This window comes from Candida margitis (genome assembly GCF_024628925.1).
Source record: "Candida margitis strain CBS 14175 chromosome Unknown scaffold45, whole genome shotgun sequence".
Classification (NCBI taxonomy): Eukaryota; Fungi; Ascomycota; class Pichiomycetes; order Serinales; family Debaryomycetaceae; genus Lodderomyces; species Lodderomyces margitis.
The window spans coordinates 36,092-56,945 of NW_026261741.1; the positions used below are offsets into that span (position 1 = coordinate 36,092).

At 38.7% G+C, this 20,854-nt stretch overlaps 10 protein-coding genes across 10 annotated transcripts; 6 read left to right on the top strand and 4 right to left on the bottom strand. All coding sequences in view use genetic code 12, as the record gives it.

Moving 5' to 3' along the window:
* Positions 1-232: 232 nt before the first annotated feature.
* RXT3 (Rxt3p) lies at positions 233-1,573 on the top strand (the record flags this gene model as incomplete). Its single annotated transcript, XM_051817271.1, has 1 exon — positions 233-1,573. One exon carries the CDS (start codon positions 233-235, stop codon positions 1,571-1,573), a length of 1,341 nt encoding a protein of 446 aa, XP_051673870.1.
* A 902-nt stretch (positions 1,574-2,475) lies between these two features.
* Positions 2,476-3,780, top strand: CANMA_000496 (uncharacterized protein; the record flags this gene model as incomplete). The annotated part of the gene is made up of 1 exon (XM_051817282.1): positions 2,476-3,780. One exon carries the CDS (start codon positions 2,476-2,478, stop codon positions 3,778-3,780), a length of 1,305 nt encoding a protein of 434 aa, XP_051673871.1.
* A 144-nt stretch (positions 3,781-3,924) lies between these two features.
* CANMA_000497 (uncharacterized protein) lies at positions 3,925-4,527 on the bottom strand (the record flags this gene model as incomplete). The annotated part of the gene is made up of 1 exon (XM_051817293.1): positions 3,925-4,527. The coding sequence occupies one exon, from the start codon at positions 4,525-4,527 to the stop codon at positions 3,925-3,927; it is 603 nt and encodes a 200-aa protein (XP_051673872.1).
* An 863-nt stretch (positions 4,528-5,390) lies between these two features.
* Positions 5,391-6,122, top strand: CANMA_000498 (60S ribosomal protein eL31; the record flags this gene model as incomplete). The annotated part of the gene is made up of 2 exons (XM_051817304.1): positions 5,391-5,516; positions 5,838-6,122. The coding sequence occupies 2 exons, from the start codon at positions 5,391-5,393 to the stop codon at positions 6,120-6,122; spliced, it is 411 nt and encodes a 136-aa protein (XP_051673873.1).
* A 1,215-nt stretch (positions 6,123-7,337) lies between these two features.
* Positions 7,338-10,712, top strand: PEX6 (AAA family ATPase peroxin 6; the record flags this gene model as incomplete). The annotated part of the gene is made up of 1 exon (XM_051817315.1): positions 7,338-10,712. The coding sequence occupies one exon, from the start codon at positions 7,338-7,340 to the stop codon at positions 10,710-10,712; it is 3,375 nt and encodes a 1,124-aa protein (XP_051673874.1).
* A 17-nt stretch (positions 10,713-10,729) lies between these two features.
* Positions 10,730-12,949, bottom strand: PET127 (Pet127p; the record flags this gene model as incomplete). The annotated part of the gene is made up of 1 exon (XM_051817328.1): positions 10,730-12,949. The coding sequence occupies one exon, from the start codon at positions 12,947-12,949 to the stop codon at positions 10,730-10,732; it is 2,220 nt and encodes a 739-aa protein (XP_051673875.1).
* A 642-nt stretch (positions 12,950-13,591) lies between these two features.
* Positions 13,592-14,545, top strand: RPL2 (60S ribosomal protein uL2; the record flags this gene model as incomplete). Its single annotated transcript, XM_051817339.1, has 2 exons — positions 13,592-13,595; positions 13,785-14,545. 2 exons carry the CDS (start codon positions 13,592-13,594, stop codon positions 14,543-14,545), a joined length of 765 nt encoding a protein of 254 aa, XP_051673876.1.
* A 79-nt stretch (positions 14,546-14,624) lies between these two features.
* CANMA_000502 (uncharacterized protein) lies at positions 14,625-15,528 on the bottom strand (the record flags this gene model as incomplete). Its single annotated transcript, XM_051817350.1, has 2 exons — positions 14,625-15,351; positions 15,425-15,528. 2 exons carry the CDS (start codon positions 15,526-15,528, stop codon positions 14,625-14,627), a joined length of 831 nt encoding a protein of 276 aa, XP_051673877.1.
* A 558-nt stretch (positions 15,529-16,086) lies between these two features.
* On the bottom strand, positions 16,087-17,865 carry CANMA_000503 (60S ribosomal eL8 domain-containing protein; the record flags this gene model as incomplete). Its single annotated transcript, XM_051817361.1, has 3 exons — positions 16,087-16,272; positions 16,882-17,727; positions 17,863-17,865. The coding sequence occupies 3 exons, from the start codon at positions 17,863-17,865 to the stop codon at positions 16,087-16,089; spliced, it is 1,035 nt and encodes a 344-aa protein (XP_051673878.1).
* A 619-nt stretch (positions 17,866-18,484) lies between these two features.
* On the top strand, positions 18,485-20,818 carry SSY1 (Ssy1p; the record flags this gene model as incomplete). Its single annotated transcript, XM_051817371.1, has 1 exon — positions 18,485-20,818. The coding sequence occupies one exon, from the start codon at positions 18,485-18,487 to the stop codon at positions 20,816-20,818; it is 2,334 nt and encodes a 777-aa protein (XP_051673879.1).
* Positions 20,819-20,854: the final 36 nt, after the last annotated feature.

The following is a 20,854-nucleotide window of genomic DNA, read 5'->3' on the forward strand; positions in this document are numbered from 1 at the left end:
ATATTAACTTTACTCGAGAAATCTTTTCAGCTGGAAAAATTTTGAAGCTACTTCCACAGTACGATTTTACCTTAACAGTAGAATTGAAAAATACTTGCGTAATTTGCGGGGACTAATTTCGAACATCATTGGTATTCAACAAGCTATTTAATAACAAAAGCAACATACGCCAAAGGAAGCGTAAGAAAGCTCAATTCAATTTAAATTAACTAGAACCTCACACCAGTTGTTGATGCTGACTCAACCAAATACTCAATTTGCTTCATCATCGACAGGGCCAAAGCTGGTCATCGCTAATGAGGAACAGCAGCAACAATTACAATCACCAACTCAAGCACAACAATCTTTGACAAATACACAAAACCACCATCACCATCACCATCATCACCACCACAAACATCCACATCCACATGCACACCATCATCATCATATAATCAACAACCCTAACCATCACCACCATCACCATCATCCTCAGCATAGTAACCACGCACTGAGTCAAAATACTCTAAAAAATAATGAACAACAGGTGCAATTTACGAATGATGGATCTGGAAACAGGCCCCAAGTCACAACAGTTCAGACTTCACTAAAGAAACGAAGTAAGCCACAACTAAACCTTGAACCAATTGAATCAATAGTTGATGAATTTTTCCCGGAAAGACGATTCATTGGCACAATTGTGTACAATCCTACAACAACATGGGAGACACTACAAACTCGGACTCTTTATGGATTGAAGCCATCACTAATTTCACGATTTGATGAAATTAGACAAGGATATAGACAACAAGTTAAACTTAATAATTTATCTACACGATATATTCCAATTATACCGCCCTTACCACAAGAATATATCAATAGTATAATTGAGATCAAGATACCATTTCGGTACATTGTTGAGTTCAAACAAGATTTGAATAACGAAATTGTTAGTAGAGAACTATGGGGTGGAGCAAGTGGCGTCTACACTGATGATTCTGATATATTGCAAGTATTATTGCATATGGGGTTATTCGATAATTCTATCGATTTGAGCGTCTGGAATAAGATGTGGGAAAAGGAGGACCTCTTAAGGCCGATGAATATATTTAATCAATCACAAAATAGATCATCAAAGAGCAGAAAAGAAGAAGAGGAGACAAAAGGTGGTGAAAATGAGGATGCGGCTTCTGCTGGTGAAGCTCAACAAGAACAACAATTGAAAATGACTGCCTCCCAACCAGTTGCTAACATCCAATCAGTTGATAAAAACATATTTGGTGATTTATCAGTTCAAATCCTTCTTCTTCCTGCATTACCTTCATACCATGGATTTTATGCTAATGGAATCAATTCCCGTTCGTGGAACTTAGCCCAATCAACAAATACTCAACACTCGGGATTAAGTTATGCTGTATATAATGTCAAGTGGGAAGAAAGAGATTGTTATTTACAAGATAAAAATTTAATGCGTGCAGTTGAGGTTGAAAATGAAATTGATTATGAATTGAATCATGAAATAATGAGGGAAAAAGGTGGATGGAACTTTGATTATGATGCCTATAAGAAAATTAAAAGTTACACGAGGAGATAAGCTTGGGCCGGTAGATGAAAGAGCAGTAAGATGAATGGGTGTCTATACAAAGAAAAGAAGGAGTCAAAATTGTTTAGAATGAAATTTCAATTCCAGCCAGTTATAGTTTATTATAAATTTTGTGTGGCTTTGTATTAGTTTATGTGTAGCAGAACAAGTTGGGGGTTGGTTACTTTAAGGTTAACCACTATATTATCTATACAAAGGGCTTGACTTTGTATAACCGTATTGATTTGAATCTTTTTTTTTGCAACTCAAAATGCACCTGACCTCATCTGGAGATTAGATAGGAAGAAGTTTATATACAGGATATGTCACTAAGCATTTTATCTGTTTTTTGTTCTAGATTTATTGTCACAATACTTTTTGACATTATCAGTTGTAGCACTTACAAGTTACAAACAATAGCCAAATTCTACCAGTATTACTCCACTACTTCGGTATGGGCTTCAGCAAAAGACTACCGATAGGCTACCGTCTGTTCAAGAAGTTTTCGTTTCTTTTGTTTCTTTTTGTTATTTGTTTTCTTGGGTTTCTTTTTGGTTTCTTTTTGGTTTCTCTTATTTTTTGTTTGTCACAAAAGTTCGCAAATAACCGCCTTTCGGAATATTATTATTAATTATTATCAAAACATCATCGTCTTTCAGTAGTAGAGACAAAATTACCAAAAACTATTACATTTTATTGCATATATATATACGTATCCTTTTATCATCCCCCTCATTTACGAGTTAGAAATATTCAGACGTACTTTTAGGTCTTTCTCATTTTAATACCATATAGCAAACATATCAGAAAAGAATCCTCCTCCCTTGCCCCATTTTGTCCTATTTTTTTAGCTCAACAATTTTTTTTTTTGTTTTTTGTCTGCTTTTATAGAGAAGTAACTTTACTATATCACCATGAGTAGTGAAACTCAAAGTGTAACTGATACCCACAGATCAAAGCTATCCACATTTGCCAAACTTAGAAAATCACAATCAACGCCAAAACTACGAGACCAGAGAAAACCAAGACTTGGTCACACCATTACATCTTACTCGACTATTAATACCCCAACTTCCAATTCCCCAACACCTACATCCACAACTGTGACAACAACACAAGCATCCGCCACTCCTTCAAATAAAGCTACAACACGGGTACCACGAGCAAAAGTGTCTAGTTCAAAGAATACAAAGGGTGCAGCAACGACATCCTCATTGAGATCTTCTTCAGCATCACCAGGGTTTTTCAAAAAGCTCTCGCACGAGTGGCATTCGCTTATTCATCGATTAAAGTCAATATCAGAAGATGTGTTCACTGTTGACACCTTGATTGATGACTTGTTTGTTGATGACGGATCCGATGAGCATATGGCATTTGATAAATTGGTAAGATCGTCAAAAGGGTACAATACAACCGAGGAAAATTTTTTACAAGATTATAAAAAATTCAAGAGTCTAGACAAGATGTATGCTCACTATAACGGCAGTGGTGGTAATAGTAATAGTAACCACAACCAAGCTGTTGTTACTCATAGTCAAGTATTGAATAGTCACGACGTGGGCAGTTCAACTACAGTTGTATCTGACCAAACGAGTTTTAATGTGCGCACAACTTTACAAGATGTCATACGACATCATCAAGCACTGTTTCAAAATATAGATGAAATCACTCTGGATAGTGAAGAAATGAACCGGGAACGAGAAGAAGAAGAGGAGGAAGAGGAAGAGGAAGAGGAAGAAGCATTGGACAGTATCACAGCAACTGGATCATCCACTAATACCCATGAGGCACCACAATTCAATGACATTGATTTCGCTATCCTACGTAAGGAGTTTGAAAATATGTTGGCATCTACTGCTGTGACTACTGCGAAGGTCCCATGTGATTCAACAAAGTCAAATCCCCATGCATTATCATCGTCATCATCATCATCGAGACCTTCATCACAACTGTTACTACTGGCCCAAGATGTAAATGTTGGCACAATATTGTGGAATTATCGTCGTCGTAAATGGCTTCACTGTCCAGACCCCACGAAATCAGAAGCCCGGATTAAACAAACCTCGATATCATATATTCCTAAGGAATCATACTACAAAATTTATTATTCGTTAGTTGATGAGAATAAAGTGTTGAAACAAGATAAACATATCAATTTACGAGATTTAATCAAGATTATCCATGTTGGGTGGATTGAGGAGAAGAAATGGGATCCATAAACATGTTCGTGGTTTTTAGTTCTCTTATATAATAGCATTTTAATGTAATAATAAACTTAGCATTCAATTTTGAAACTAGAAAACTATCTAAATTCCCTGTGACTCCACAGGTTCAACCACTTTGCAACCCTTTTTAAACTAAAGTCAGCTTTTACTATTTTCGTTTATCAATCTTAATGTGTGCTCCAATATCCGCAAATCCTGATCGATTAATTCACACCTCTTTTGTAAACCAACTTTAACCGCATTGCTGCTTTCTCCTTCATTGCGTCCAGCCCTGATTACTCTTCCACTGCTACTGCTACTACCATTTGCCTCTGTTTCATTACTTACATCCACCTCATCCCTAACATCTCTTCCATCAATATGAATAACTTCGTTCATTGCATCGAATTTTTGTCTACATCCTTGACTCAATTTGGTAACTTTGCGTTTCATTTTCATCATGTTGTAGTAATTTACACTAATCTCTTCATTCAATTGGTGTTCGATATTATTGTTCAATTGATGTATGGTTGTGATCTTGTCTAATAAATTGCTTTTGGTAGTTAATGGATTAGTATCTGAATTGGAAGATACTAGGTAATTAGTTAGTGTGTGTAGTTGTTTGATGTAGTTTGCCGATTGCTTTAGATCCTGTTGTTGTGCTTGCTTGGCTTGCTGAAGTATATTTGTATGTGGTGTCGGAGCAGTTGTTGTTGATGGAACTGATGGATGGGTTTGCTGGTCTGAATTCGAAGCTGTCATCTAGTTGCAAGTGAATGTAGCTATTATAAAGGTTGGGTGTAGTTCCTCTGCCAGTTGTTTGGCTTATCCAAGGAAGTGGAGTCGTTTTTCTCGAACTTACGCGTGGAGAGATAAGATTCTCAAATGTTATCATTTATTTCAAAACTGGGGGAAAAGTAAGATGCATGTTTACCGTTGTATATCACAATTGCTTGATACTCTCAAACAGCCTATGAGTTGAATACACTCTACATATAAAGTTGTAACTGCCCAGTGAAAGATGTCCCGTCATACAAATGCGCAGCACAGTTATTTTATTTAATTTTGCAACCAAAATTGTTTTCTGCAAAAGCTGACTAAGAAATCAAACTTCTAAATCTTCTAATAATATCGCTTCACCATGAGTACTGGTCCACAGATGAGCATACTTCTAGTAGAATTGAATTATTGCGAAGTTCATCTGGTTATGAAGAGAAATAGTGCTTTGAAACAGTCACATTGTGTAAACTACGAGACAGGAACCACACATTAGACAATGCGGATTTGAAGCTGTCAAACTACTGATATATCATGAATGTGACTGTATCATATTATTATCAAGCCCACTGGTTAAAGATACTTGTGTTGGTTGTGCCTTTTCCTTATGGCTGAGCTACCAAAGAAAATCAGAAGTTAGGGCTTAGACCTAATTGACATTTTGAGAAGTAGCAGTGCTACCAAAATAGTTTATATGCAGTGCTAAATCAAAGGATAAGTTTGTGTAATATTAAACACACTTAGTTGAGTTCACTACCAATGTGACTGTGAGTGGAATTTGAAAAAAAAAAAATTTTAGAAATCCAGCTATCCAAGTAGTCAACCCATACAAATCTTAATCAACCACAATGGCTTTACAAGACGTCGTCACCAGGGAATACACCATTAACTTGCACAAGAGAGTATGTTTTAAAGCAATAGACTTGGATTCAGCCAAGGATGGCTCGAAAGAAAATGGAAAAGTAGCGCAGAGCGTACCATGTTATTGCAGAGAAGGAACTCATTGCCATACGATGTTCGTCACATCGCTTAACAGTTTTGCATTTTTAGAATGAATACTGGGCATTCAAGAGATGGCAACGGTTATAGTTTTCAAAATTGGGAAGGGGATTCATCCAGTTGGGGAATAACAAACCAACCTTTTGGGGATACTACGAGAAGTTTTGAAAATGAATCTCATTTGACATTATCCGACAGAGTGAACCTTTGCCTGCTTCAACTAGAGTACCTCGCTGCACCATTTCTTCAAACATCACTCTTTCCTTAGAGTAATTTACTAACAATTAACCTTTTAGTTGCACGGTGTCAATTTCAAAAAGAGAGCTCCAAAAGCTGTCAAAGAAATCAGAAAATTCGCTACTTTGCATATGGGAACCACTGATGTCAGATTAGACCCAAAGTTGAACGTCGCTTTGTGGAAAAGAGGTGTCCAAGGTGTTGAACACAGAGTAAGATTGAGAATTTCAAGAAAGAGAAACGATGAAGAAAACTCCAAAGAAAAATTATTTGCTTATGTTGAACCAGTAATTGTTCCTTCTACCAAGGGTTTGCAAACTGTTGTTGTTGAAGATGAAGAGTAAATTTGATTTGAATTGCTAAGATAAAAAAAGGAGTTTAAATTGAATCAGGAAAGACAGGTTGTGAAGACACAGGGTTACTAGTTTGTATAATAACATAAATTAACGCACATAATAGGAAATTCGAGTTGTAGAATGAGCTTTTTAAAGGTTTTCCAATTGTAATTCTTTGTAGTCGAGTCAATTGGCAGGTTGAAAACTCGGCAAAGACTACAATTTATAACTGAAGAAGCCATGAATGACTTATAAGAGGTAGAGTCAACATCATCAATTTACTCTACGATTTATTCAGTTTCAAACAGAACCTTCCGTGTATTTTATATACAAAACATAACGAACCTAATTGCAAAGTTAGTAAAAAAAATTCTTTTTCAAGTAATCATCCCCCATTATACTTCAGAAAAGAAAAAGAGTAGCATCATTGTATCAGTGTAACTATGACTATTAATACCATATCATTGCCAATTGGTCCCAAATTTCATCAAAACGACGAAAACGTAAAAAACGGGGACCTGTTAGACAGCTCTTAATTGGTATGGATAAAATAAAAGAAGTTATCATCATCTTATTCTGCTCTTTTCCTTTGATGGAGGGTTTTCAACTTGTAAGTTAAAACATACTGTTTGTTGAAGGTTTGGACCCAGATGGAAGCTATTTCAGAGATGAATTGCTTGCAGTGGGTAGAAGATCTCAAACCTTTTTTTTTTTTCTTTTCTATTTTTTCACACTTTGAAATGTGCGATGATATTGGTAGCGGCTAACTTCTTACACGCGACAGGTTCTGATTAGAGGGGTAGGTTGTGCAGAATGTTTACACACAAGTTGGTCTAGATTGGGGAAGATATTAGTGAAATCAAAGCTTAATTTCACTCTAGTAGGCTGATTGTCGAAGGTGAGCCTAAAGGAAGCTCTCTTGTTCCCTCAATTGCATCTGCGTTGAAAGGCTCAGCATAATTTAGCTTGGCAGTAGTTTGACATCCAGTGGGCTAGTTCCACAAACCCCTCATTCTTCTACATTTCACACTCCAACTCTTTCCAAGGTTCGTTCTATTCCTTCTAATTTGTACCACACCAATTTTCACAAATTGGTAGCTCTTCCCCACAATGAGTTTTTTCTTCATATCCAGCGGAACAATATTCTTCGGTGAATAAAATCACATTCAACGGCCGACACATTTTAGACTTCCATCAACAACAATTCTTTAGCGACGTTTCAATATGCCTTCAGTTGCAGATGCTACGCAAAATGATAATACTTCATTTGAATCAGTGTCAACAGTGGCGAACGTCAGTGTAATCAGTGATCCAAAAAGGAATGAATTTGACATCGTTGAGGTCTCCAAGGACATATTTAATGAAATCTTTCCTGGCAACACAGATGCGGAAGTCGAATATCCCACATACGTACCAAGGGATAGGTTTATTCTTGTGAAGTTAGTAGGGGTCCCAGATTATTTTGACAAATTTCAAATAATCAAAATTGGAAGAGTCCTGCACAAACTAACCAAGTCGATCGTGTTTATCAATAGCTCAAGTTTGGCAAGATTCAATAGTGATGAGTTGACGTTTAATACGGCAGTGGTAAAATCGATTGACGAAGCTTCCATTCCCAAATTGTCACAACTTTTTGTCTCAGTACCGAACGATATTTACCATTTGTTGAAGGACAAAACTCAACAAGCGATAAAGCAATTGTTTGTCTTTCAATTTCTAGTGGGCAACGGTAACGTGGCTAATGAAGGAGATACTATTCGTTTGATCAACGGAAGAGCCAATTTGTGCGAGCCTGTAGCTCAAGGTAAAGTCGATCTTGACACAAACTTTGTTTTGATTAACCAAAGCGAGGCTAACAATGCTCTTATTACCAACGGGTCTACTGACAACACTGATGACGTCGATATGGGTCTAGACTTGTCGAGTTACTTGTCGTCGGGTTTGCAATTTAATACACATACAATGGCGATCAACGCCGTCAAGTTCCGCGTTCAGCCTTTATTTGAAAAAATGCATTTGGAACATGTTCCAGAGGAATGGCGTAAAGAGGACAAGGAGTTGTATGTGTTTATAAACAACTCAGACCTTACAAAATTGGGTTTCCCCGTCTTTAATGGTGATTTAGTCAAGATCAACACCGCAAAGGAGTCTGTCATTGTTAGAATCTTTAGCTTTACAGAACCTCAATCTTCATTTGGGACTGGATACGTGTACGTGTCACCGATACTTTTGATCAATTTACAGCTTAATTTAGATTCTCAAATCACACTTGAACCAGTAAAGGGCGATTTGTTGACCAGACTCATCCCTGTTGCCGAATCAGCTACAATTTCCAGAGTTAGCTCGCAAATCACCATGGACAAAACGTATCAGCAAAGTTTCTTTTCCAGCTTAAAAACAATTCTTAGTGATCAGTTGAAATGTGTCAAGGAAGGTGATTACTTCCCAGTTGTCATTGATACTGTTTTGGCAAAAGTCATGTTTGATAATGCAAATGAGGAAAATAACGAAGAAAATGGTGAGCAGAATTTAGAAGTGATTCCAGTGGGGAACCCAGATGCAGTTGCTTGGTTCAAAGTCACAGATATAAAGGGCACGAATGAAGTAGGCACCAACCAATTTCTCATAAATCCAACAAAGACTCTACTTGTATCATCAGGTGTTGAAAGCTCGAGATTACCAGAAAATGAATATGCCAGTTGGTACCAGTACCTCAACTTGCCGCCAATTTTCAACTACAACAATGCATCTAGTGATTTCAAATATGCACAGGAGTTTAAAAAGATTTTGAAAACGTGCTTATCGTCTAAAATCAATCTAAGAACGTCAATTCTCTTGACTTCAATGAGCAGGGGGATAGGGAAAACAACATTGGTCCGTAGCACTTGTATCGAAATGGGATTGAACTTGATTGAACTTGACTGCTTTGATTTCATCAACCCCGGCCAGGAATTGAAAACGATTGGATTGCTTAGTGGTAAAATTGATAAATTGATAGCAAATGTACCAAACCAGTCAGCTTTTCATGTCATTTACTTAAAACACATTGAGAATTTGGTGCCCAAAACGGATGAAAATGATCTGAATTCTAGCATTTTTTCGTCGCTTTCGCTAAAAGTTATTGAAACCTTGACTGAATACTTGGAAAAATATTCCAATCTCGTTGTTGTTATGAGTTGTAATGATTATGACAAGTTGAATGACAACTTGAAATCAATTTTAAAGTTCACTATAGAATTTACCGTACCCACCGAAAACGAACGTTTGGAGATTTTCAAATATTTGGTTGCAAATGAGAAATCTAGAACACCATCTACTGATCTCACGTCTTTCCCATTTGTGACAAGAAAAGACATCAACGCAAAGACACTTGCTTTACAATCGGCCGGATTGACGCCACGAGATTTAATATCGATTATTAAGAAATCCAAAAAATTGGCAATCAAGCGGTTGACAAAATTGTCAAAGGAACTAGGCATTTCAGTGGAACATTTGATCAACATAGGAAATGGTGGGGTTATAACCTGGATACCAGATGATTTTGAGGCTGCCATCAACGAAGCTAGAAACCAATTTAGTGACTCCATTGGGGCTCCTCGTATACCGAATGTTAAATGGGAAGATATTGGAGGATTGGATTTAGTCAAGGATGAAATCTTGGATACTATTGACATGCCTTTGAAACATCCAGAGTTGTTCAACAATGGACTTAAAAAGAGAAGTGGAATCTTGTTTTATGGGCCACCAGGTACTGGTAAAACTTTACTAGCTAAAGCTATAGCTACAAATTTCTCTTTGAATTTCTTTTCAGTCAAAGGTCCTGAATTGTTGAATATGTATATCGGTGAATCGGAAGCCAATGTGCGTCGTGTTTTCCAAAGGGCAAGAGACGCCAAACCTTGTGTTATATTCTTTGATGAGTTAGATTCAGTGGCACCAAAGAGGGGTAACCAAGGTGACTCTGGAGGTGTTATGGATAGAATCGTTTCTCAATTGCTTGCCGAGTTGGATGGTATGAGCAGCGAAGGTGGAGATGGAGTATTTGTTGTTGGTGCTACAAACAGACCTGATTTGCTCGATGAAGCCTTGTTGAGACCAGGTAGATTTGACAAGATGTTGTATCTTGGAATATCCGACACAGACGATAAGCAGACCAAGATATTAGAAGCATTGACAAGAAAATTCCAATTGGACGATGGGGTTGATTTGAAAAAGATTGCCGAGAAATGCTCATTTACGTACACTGGTGCTGATTTCTATGCTTTATGTTCCGACTCAATGTTGAATGCCATGACAAGAGTTGCTGGCGAAGTTGATGAAAAGATTAAGGGGTACAATGCTGAAATGGTTAGCCAGGGTAAAAACGAGGTTAATTCAAGATGGTGGTTTGACAATGTAGCTACAAATGAAGATACTACTGTATTGGTGAAGATGGAGGACTTTATCAAGGCACAAAATGAATTGAACCCATCAGTGTCTGCTGAAGAATTACAACATTATCTTAGAGTGAGAGAAAACTTCGAAGGTGGTAAGGAAAAAGCCCAGACACAGCTTACAAAAGATAATGAGTTGAGCAATGGTTCCGTACAACATGAGTAGTTGCTTTTAGATAAGTACTACAAATTATACTTTGGTCTATATACTTTTGCAGTTTTCTCCTTCCCGGCCCATTGCTTCTTTCTTAGTGTACCTATTTTTTCGTATCGGTGATGTATCTGTTGTATGTATTTCATAAACTTGAACTTAGATTTATTTGCCAGTTGGAACTGTTCATTTAATTGCTGGATTGGCAAGTCAAACACTTTTATGAAGTCCTTTTCTGATGGATTCTTGACAGGTTTGATGCAATACTGCACACGCCACGAGTCAGGCATATGACGAGGCAAGTTGTAGTAAGCAGTTGTTTCCGCATCGATATAACTGCTACCCATGGTGATTGCATATGACAAAAGCCTTTTCCCTTTTAAGGAGTCAATATTAAATTTTTGTAGTTCCGTTGCATGCTTCTTTATGTTGACATCTCTTTGCTCCTGAGTTAAATCTTGTTTGAAATCAGTTGGATATCGATCAGCAAACAGTTGAAACAGTTGGATCTCATCGACCGACACTGGGATGGCATATATTCTCAATTCCTGAGTCCTACCATAACGTGGTCTGTATGTTTGTACAACTAACCTGAATGCAGTATCTTTTAAGCCACTAGCTTCAAAGTCTTTGATAATATGTTCCTTTAGCAAGGTTTCCCAAATTTCCATTGTGAATTTAAACTGTGTTTCTCCAACCAATGATGGCAACTTATCCATTTCATAGATTGCCTTCAAACTTGATTCACTGGAATCCGAAGCAACTGTGGTGTAATCAGCATGAGAGTAGAAGATTTTATCCAACTCTTCTAATGGCAAGTACTGAAACCCAAATATGGAATTGATATTATGATACGCAATAAATATCCCATCCATTTGCCCAATTCTTGCCTGAAATAAGTATTTGAGTAAAGCTCCAGTTTTTATGAGATCACGGAATTCTTTTTCGTAACTTTCATATTGTCCAGTCAATTTAAATATTTGGTAGTCGGTTTCTCCCACATTAGGGTCATGCGAATTATACCTTATGTTGGTAGATGCTCTAGTTTTCAAATCAAATGTTCCTTTGCCCGGAAGTCTCTCATCAAAACAATCTAGCTGGGAACGCATTAAAAAGTCACCAAAGGATGCATAGTTGTAGGCATTTAACGGAGATGGCGGGGCTTCCTCCGTGCTATCCTTTCTATATTTGACAAATTCATCTTCTGGATTCGTCAACAAGGTTTCCATACAAATACCCATTGCACTGAGCAAAATTTCAGAGTCGCAGGACTTGTCAGCCAGGAGTGAATACACCGTTTTCTTTTTGCTTTTAGAAGTGAACGAGCCTTTAGGCTCAACAAATGTGCTACTTGGTAACTTTGTAGCTACACCACTCAATGGAATTTCGCCAAACCTCTCCACTTTAGACGGCGAATAGTTGTTCAACAACATGTAAAATTTGCTCAATATCGAAGTCATTGATGAAGTACTTGAGTAAAATTGCTTTTTGAAAAGTTTGGCATTCTCCAACAAAGTCTTATGCTTATCCACCGGCGTGTAACTGCCTGCAGCATCAAAGTTGAAGTCCTTGTAATGTATTACATTCTTCAAGAAAGGAGAGAAATTGTAAACACGGGTTCTTGGGTCCTGTAAAAAATGAACCCCAGGCGAAAACAAGACTCGATCCAAGTTGTGAGCCAATCGCGGTATGTCCTCTTTTGTTGGTGCTATGCACTGCTTCAATTGTTTCTTAACGACATTCTGTGATGTTAGACGCGTTGTACCAGACTCGCAATCGAGCTTGTCACTTGTATCGGAAGGCTTTTTCAGTCTCGATCGCCTTTTGGAGGATCTAGCTTGTGGGTTTACCTTTCGGAGACGGTCCATTGTGCTAAGAGCTCGATCAATTTTATTGGTATTATAATTGTGGGTTTTGCCAGAAGTGGCAACTTCGTTTCCTGGCTTTTGTAATCTTTTGGATTGAACATCTGTTGGTGGTTTATCAACATTCGGTAAATATGAAGTAACGTGATCTCTTGATGAATTCGTATTTACCTTTTCAGCATTTTGTACACGGGTACCATTCGTTGGATGTTTGGAATCGTTGTTGGGTATATTCTTCTTGAAGGCGTTATCCATAACATCATTTTTTGCATTGTGCTTCAGTGAAACCTTCAGATTGACTCCAGATTGGTTTGAAATGTTTCTAGATAGTATCAAGATAGATCGTAGGGGGACCAGTTTGCCCCATATGTATGTTATAAGTCTCATGCTATGTTATATTTACCCCATACAGCGATGAGATCGAATGGATTCCATAATTTCGCAATATGTCGCGCATCGCGGAGTTTCGAGATTGCTGAACTACCACGCCCGGAATCAATAAGAGAGAGTTTCATATACTCTTTGACACTCTTCAGCTAACTCAAACATGATCCGTTATAAGAATGAAGGCTCATAGGCAAGGTTCAGCTGAGTTAATAACGTTAGCAAAGTGGTAAGCGGTGACGTTATTGAGTGCACATAGTACATCTACGATCCCCAGAATGTCTCTGTTGGCAATTGAAGTTGAACGGGAGAAATAGTAGATAACGAAACTGTAGAACTAAGTCACCGCATCCAAGGTTCTTCTACAACACTAGGTTGGCAAGTATGAACAAAGTCTGAGCTATCTCTACCTGCCATATGGTAGCTAATTCATATTTTAGGGCTAAACCCTAATAATATTTTCTTACACAAATTTGTCTCGTTTTTGAAAGGAAGAACAAAAAAAATACACACACAGCTTTTAGCTTTAGTCCCATACTAACGAAAATAGTGCGGAACCTTACCAATCTAGTGAAAAAAAAATCTCACCTAAAAAATTAATCTAACACCTTTCCTGAACACCTAATCAAACCAAATCACTAAACAATGGGTATGTCGTTACATTACAAGGGAAACAGATCAGTTTGCATTGCAGTCTATTGCACAGCTCATGCTCAACAAGGAGGCTGAGTTCATCGACGAGCAAAACAAGTACCATCCACGAGCCAACAATGACCAAGATGTGTTTTCAAACTTATCACAGAGAATTTTGACCCAAAATACTAACATCATATTACAGGTAGAGTCATTCGTAACCAAAGAAAGGGTGCTGGTTCCATCTTCACCTCACACACCAGATTGAGAAAAGGTGCCGCCAAATTGAGAACCTTGGATTACGCCGAACGTCATGGATACATCCGTGGTGTCGTCAAGCAAATCATCCACGATCCAGGTAGAGGTGCCCCATTAGCCAAGGTTGCTTTCCGTGACCCATACAGATACAAGTTGAGAGAAGAAACCTTCATTGCTAACGAAGGTGTTTACACTGGTCAATTTGTCTACGCCGGTAAGAAGGCTTCATTGAATGTTGGTAACATTTTGCCATTGGGATCTTGTCCAGAAGGTACTATCGTTTCAAACGTTGAAGAAAAAGTTGGTGACAGAGGTGCTTTAGGTAGAACTTCTGGTAACTATGTTATCATTATCGGACACAACCCAGACGAAAACAAGACCAGAGTAAAATTGCCATCCGGTGCTAAGAAGATCATTTCTTCAGACGCCAGAGGTGTCATTGGTGTTGTTGCTGGTGGTGGTAGAATCGATAAACCATTATTGAAAGCCGGTAGAGCCTTCCACAAATACAAGGTCAAGAGAAACTCATGGCCAAAGACCAGAGGTGTTGCCATGAACCCAGTTGATCACCCTCATGGTGGTGGTAACCATCAACATATTGGTAAAGCTTCTACTATCTCTAGAGGTGCTGTTTCAGGTCAAAAAGCAGGTTTGATTGCTGCTAGAAGAACTGGTTTGTTACGTGGTACTCAAAAAACCGCTGATTAATTTACGTGTACATTTAAATAGTTTTGGGGTTTTTATAATAATATAAAAGAGAAATAACTAGCAAAAATGTAGAGATGAGTTAAGGAGAATGGATTTGAGCATTGAAGTTGGAACTGAGGGTCAGCCCAGGACTGACAATCATTGAAGTTGGATCAGGGGATTCCAATGGGATATCGTTTGGTGAAACTTCAGATATTGAGTCTAACCTGACCAGCTGCTCGTCATTTACTACATCTTGGGTACTCGTACTTTGCACAGAGACCTCTCTTTCGATCTCTTCAACCTTGTCGACCTTTGCCGGCTTCAACTCAACTCGTTTCCCATTTAGTTTCTGCGACTTTAAAGACTCAATGATCTCATCCAACTTTTTTGTTGATGAATCAACGGTGGCCAACACACTAAAGTAAGAGCCTGTAAGGTTCATGGGGTTTATGATGGACTTTTTATTTTTGCAAATGATGATGTTGCTGGGGTTGTACTCTTTTAAGAATTGTTGGATTATCAGCTCTGTTATGTTACCTCTTGCTTTTGAAATCAAAATGCGGTCTTTTGCTATCAATTCTACAGGGGGCTCAAGGCTTTGGGAGACCTCTGTTTGATTCTCAATTTGGGGAGTCTTCCTCTTCCACCACAACCTTTGGTAAGGTCTGTAAGAAGTGTAAGCCTTAACAATAAGTTTTTTCCCATTGAAGACAGTCCCATCGAGATCTTTTACAGCAGCTTCAACCTTCTCAGGAGTCGGTAATTCAACGTAGGCAAAACCTAATGGTTTTCGTTTCCCACTTTTACTAAACTTAACTGTATAACTGGGGACTAAGATAGTTACTCTGATTTGTTAGCGTGTGCTGCAAAAGAGCTGACCAATAGCATTAAACTTACGGTTCATATTTTTCAAACAAGGCACGTAAATCCTCTTCACTGGTAAGGTAATGGAGATTCTTGATATAAACACGACTAGGATTAGTACGCACACTTTCTGGCATTTCTGTGGTGGGAAGGTTGTGTGTTTGGTTGCAAAAGTGATATTGGGTTTTGATTTTTTTCCTGCTTTTATGCGTCAGAAACTTCACCACATCAGATGCATAATATTTTCTTCTCATGCAGTTACTTTTAAAACAATATATAGGAGCTATTATCTCCGCCATTGCTTAAGTCAAGTGTTTAGAAAGTAAACAGTTAACCGAGTAAGATTCATCTTTGAGGCTATACTAGAAATGCAGAAATGAGCCATACAGGCGAAGATTACAAATGGATCAATATCTACAAGATGCAACTAGACCGCCGTGATTTGGTTCACCTTCGCTTGAAACTAAAACAAGCTAAAAAGACGCTGCTCTATGATGGGGCTTTATCGTACTACAATTTAGAGAATAAATAGAAATGCGAACATTGTAATTCGTAAGTCTTTAGGAGATTAGAGCCAGTGTAGGATTCACCTTCTAAAATCCATTGTTAATTGAAAGTAATGCCAGGAAATCGCAGATGAGATGCGTGCTCAAATGTGTTAATACTTTAAAACGTTTATTCAAAAACTATTGAAACTAGTTCTCAGCTTTTGCCTTAGCCAAAGCTTTAGCAGTACCGTGCAAAGCATATCTGTGGTTTCTTCTGAATTTAGCGTCAACACCTTTCAATGATGGGTACTTGTAAGTCTTTGGCTTCTTAATACCGTTCTTGTGGGCCTTCTTGTTTTGGTTGTGGTTGGTGTGGTTCTTACTTTTAGCCATCTATTACTAGTTAGTATTAGGTCCCGTGGAGCTGACCACAGATTGGATGTGAGAAGAATGATCCTATAATGTATGGATTTGTAAATGACCTTATAACATCTGGCTCTCAAATGATTCTATAATCTCCTTTTCCATTCTTGATTTTATTACACATAGGCTATGATTCGTCCATCATTAAATGCTCTCTGCAACTGTCACCCCTCTCTCCAATCGAATGTGATATATATATGCTATAATGATGCTGGAACATACCTTTGTTGTCTATTGATTGGTTTGTAATGTAGAAAACAGACAAACAGTGAATAATTTTTCGTCTATTAAGAAATGCTCTGGCAAACGTTGTCGCACGCCGCACAAATTTTTTCCTCATTAGGGAGAGCCCAATTAAAACATGGCTATAGCCCTACTATAGCTACCAAGTGACGTTCGAATCAGCTCGGTGATTGAGTCTCTAGACAAAAGCAACCTATACAGAGGTAGATAAATTGGGAGCTTATCGCTTTTGAAAGATGTCGTATCACGTCGCTACGACAATTTTTACAATATAATCATTAGTCTAAATTGATCATATTACATTACCACAAACTATACAACTCTCTAGTTACTGACCCCAGCAGCAGCAGCAATAGCTTTGGCTTTCTTCTCAAGCTTATCGTTGGCCTTGGATCCCATGATACCACCACCCCAGTGTTTTTTATTCTCGTCGTATTTTTGCAAGTAGTTAGCATCAATAGTTGAAACCAATTTTGATAATTCAGCTTCATCAGCAGATGAAACTTCGGTCAAAGCGGCAACTGATGAGGATTTTTTGTGAACCAAAGTTCCCAATCTAGCCTTACCCTTGACAATAGCGTATGGGACACCCATCTTCTTACATAAAGCTGGTAAAAAGATCACCAATTCGATTGGGTCAACATCGTTGGCAATAAGAACCAACTTGGCTTTCTTGTTTTCAATAAGGGAGACAACGTGGTTCAAACCGTACTTGACGACAACTGGCTTTGGTGAAGCATCCTTGGCAGATTTACCTTCAGCAACAGCAGCAGCTTCCTTGGTCAATCTTTCTTTCTTTTCAGCAGCAGTTTCTGGTTTGTACCTGTTGAACAATTTGAAAGCTTGTGCAGCAGTGTTTTTGTCGAGAGTGTAGTTAAATTGTGCAATCGAGGGAGGAACCTTCAACCTCAAAGACAAAATCTTCTTTTGTCTCTGCAATCTGACGTACTCGGGCCATTTGACAAACCTTGACAAGTTTCTCTTTGGTTGTATTGATTGTCCAATACCAAAGTTTTTTGGCGTCGAGTCAAGTAAAGGATTCTTAACTGCAGTAGTTTTGCTAGACTTGGTAGCAAATGGAGCTGGAGCAACTTTCTTTGAGGAAGGCTGTGTCATTGAATAAAAGTTAATAAAAGGTGTTCTCAAACTTAATCTCAACAAACAGTCCTTTTCACTTTTACTCTACAGTATCAAAACGATACTCAGCCTGTGCATCAAGAAGCGATGTCAGGGAAACTTACCACCACTCCAAGATGCACAAACAAACGCGTAAAGCGGGTTGTGACGAGGAGGATGCTGTTCCAGCTAATAACATACCATTTGTGTATTAAATATATCGAGCTTGTTGTTGAGTGTAGTGGATTTAAAACTTTTTCACTTTTTTAATTTTTCACTTTCGATGTTGGTCAAATAAAGAGATACTAAAACAGAGAGAAGGATGGAGAAAATTTTTCTTTTTTTTCTGGACAACAGTACACGACTTACGAACAGTATAAATACTAGACGTTCCCCTGGTCTCCCTTATTCTGAAAACCAAATCTCTTTGCCATTTGGCTTAGATCCAGTGTAGTATCTGTTCTTTTCAGTGTAACAGCTGAAATGTCATCATTGATGACTCAATATGTTACAATATGAAAATTTTTGGAGAATGGTAGGTTGGTTTCAAATGGGCTTGCTCATAATCAACCTGCACAGCGTCGTTGCCTTCACTGGCTCCTGACGCGAAACACCACTTTTTAGGTCTTTCGTCTGTGCCTCTATTGTTTAAATGGAGTCATGATAAAGATGTAAAAAGCTTAGCGTGTTAGCGTGGATGTACTGCTTTTCATATACTCCTTCATTCCCGCATTTATCTCTCTACTCAGTCTCTGCATAAACACCTTCTTCTTCGTGCGCGATGTTCACAAAATAAGTTCCGCATTTGACCACAACCACACAAATGGACCTGATATCGACAGCCTCCGTCAACCTATTTCCAAGTTTAAGTAACCCAGATGGCAACTCCGAGGCAAGCTCAGCTTCACTACGGCGACTACGGTATGCCTTTGGAGGACCCGAAGAAGTGGATCTATCCATTCCGGACGACAACTCCATTGATTTGTCAACATATCTGACAGTCGACGATGTGTCCCTCGACTCCAGTCTAATTACTGAAATAGCCAACAACCATGTATTTGAAGATGGAAGATTTAAATACCTACGAGCTTACGAAAGACTAGCGGCGGAAAGAGGTGCTAGAGAGATAGGCAATGGTATACCATTGCAAACTATTGAATTAGACGATTTCGAAAAGTTTGTCAAGGAGAGTGCTTTAAATGATAAGATTCAAGGGCGAGTGTTAGCAAAACTACCGCGAGCTCAACAGAAGGAGACTGTTTTAGACGTGGTTAGAGAACAAGACCTTGCAAATGATTTCTACGCCGACAGCAACGAAACCTCTGAGATCAAGAGTCGCAGACTAAAGCTGCATAAGCCAGATAAAGAATATGCCCTTGACGTGGAAGATTTGTACTGCCCAACCAGCCAAAACAGACTTCACAGAAAATTAAGTGTACGACATTTACAAATGATTTCTTTGGGTGGAACTATTGGAGTGGGGTTGTTTTTGAACTCGGGAAAGGCCATTAATATCGCCGGTGGGTTTGGGGCGCTACTAGCGTTTGCTATAGTAGGAGTGGTTGTAATATGCACGATGATGTCCTTTTGCGAAATGGTAACATTTGTATCGGTAATCGATGGGGTGTCGGGATTGAGCTCGAGATTTGTTGATGACGCATTTGGTTTTGCAACAGGGTGGTTGTATTTTCTAAGTTTCGCCTTTGGAGTAGCGGGTGAAGTTGTCGCTGGAGTTATCATGTTGTCCTTTTTCCCTCTGCTCAAAACTACAACGAGTAAAGGTGCCACAACAGGGTTTGTTTTTCTTTTCCTTGGCTCAATAATTTCAAGTAATCTTATTGATATACGGGTATTTGGAGAGATTGAATACGTATCAAGTTTGGTCAAGCTACTATGGGTGGTGGTAATGATGATAGTCATGATTGTATTGAACCGGGGCGGATTTGGCGGGCCAGCTGTGGGATTCAAGTATTGGATGCGCCTGAAGTCAGACTTTGAAAACAATGTCATTTTTGGACTCTTCCGCCCTAGTTTCAATTTATACGACAATGGAACCAGCCCACCAAGCGATGGGATCGAAGGCGACACGGGGAGATTCTTGTCATTGCTCACTGCTATTCTTGTTGTCTGTTATGCTTACAGTGGTACTGAAATTGTTTGCATTGCCGCATGCGAAGCCAAGAATCCAAGAAAGGCCTTGCCTTCAGCAATGAGGAGAGTGTTTTGGAGAATCGTTATCTTTTACTGTCTCTCGGCTTTCTTGGTCACTTTGAATATTTATGCTGGTGATCCCCGCTTGCTCAGGTATCTTCTGGGTAAAACAGGAATTGATGAGTCTGAGTTTGCAAGTAATATTGCTGTGCAGACTGTTGGCGGGGTCCATTGCTCATACGATTCATCAATTTATGCGGGGTATGGAAGTGGTTCACAAAGTCCTTGGATTGTAGCTCTCCAAAGCGCAGGGCAGTGTGATTTCAGCACTGTGGCGAATGTCTTTTTGGTTTTCTTTGCAGTGAGTTGTGGGAATGCACAGCTATACGTCAGTTCACGAACGGTGTATGCATTGGCGCTACAAGGAAAAGCACCAAAATTTCTCACATATTGTAACAGAAATGGAATTCCCTACAATGCCGTCATGTTTGCCGGATCATTTGGATTGTTAGCGTTTACTTGTGTATCTGAATCAGCTACTGTCGTATTTCAAAATTTAAACAGTGTCATCGCTTCTTCGGGGATATTTGTCTGGTTTGCTATGTGTTTGACGTTTATAAGGTTTTATTATGGATTGAAAAGAAGACCAGACATAATGAGCCGAAACGATGTATCTTATCCTTACAAGTCCCCGTTTCAGCCATACGCAGCGATTTTTGGTATGTGTGCTACACTATTTATGGTTTTGGCTATGGGATTTGTCGTATTCTTAAAGCATGAATGGGACACGTTGTTTTTCTTTTCAAGTTATGGAACGGTGATGGTATTTGCAGCGCTCTATGCTGGTTATAGAGTAGTCAAGGGTTCATCGATTGCAAGTTTAGATAGACTAGATTTTGATTCAGGGAGGACGGAAATGGACCGATATATCTGGGATGGAGGTACATACTACAATCACAAGAGCATTAAGGAGGTTATGTGGAAATGGCTTTCAGTTTTAGCATGAATAGAAACACATTCCAATGAGAGAGGGGCCTTGTGA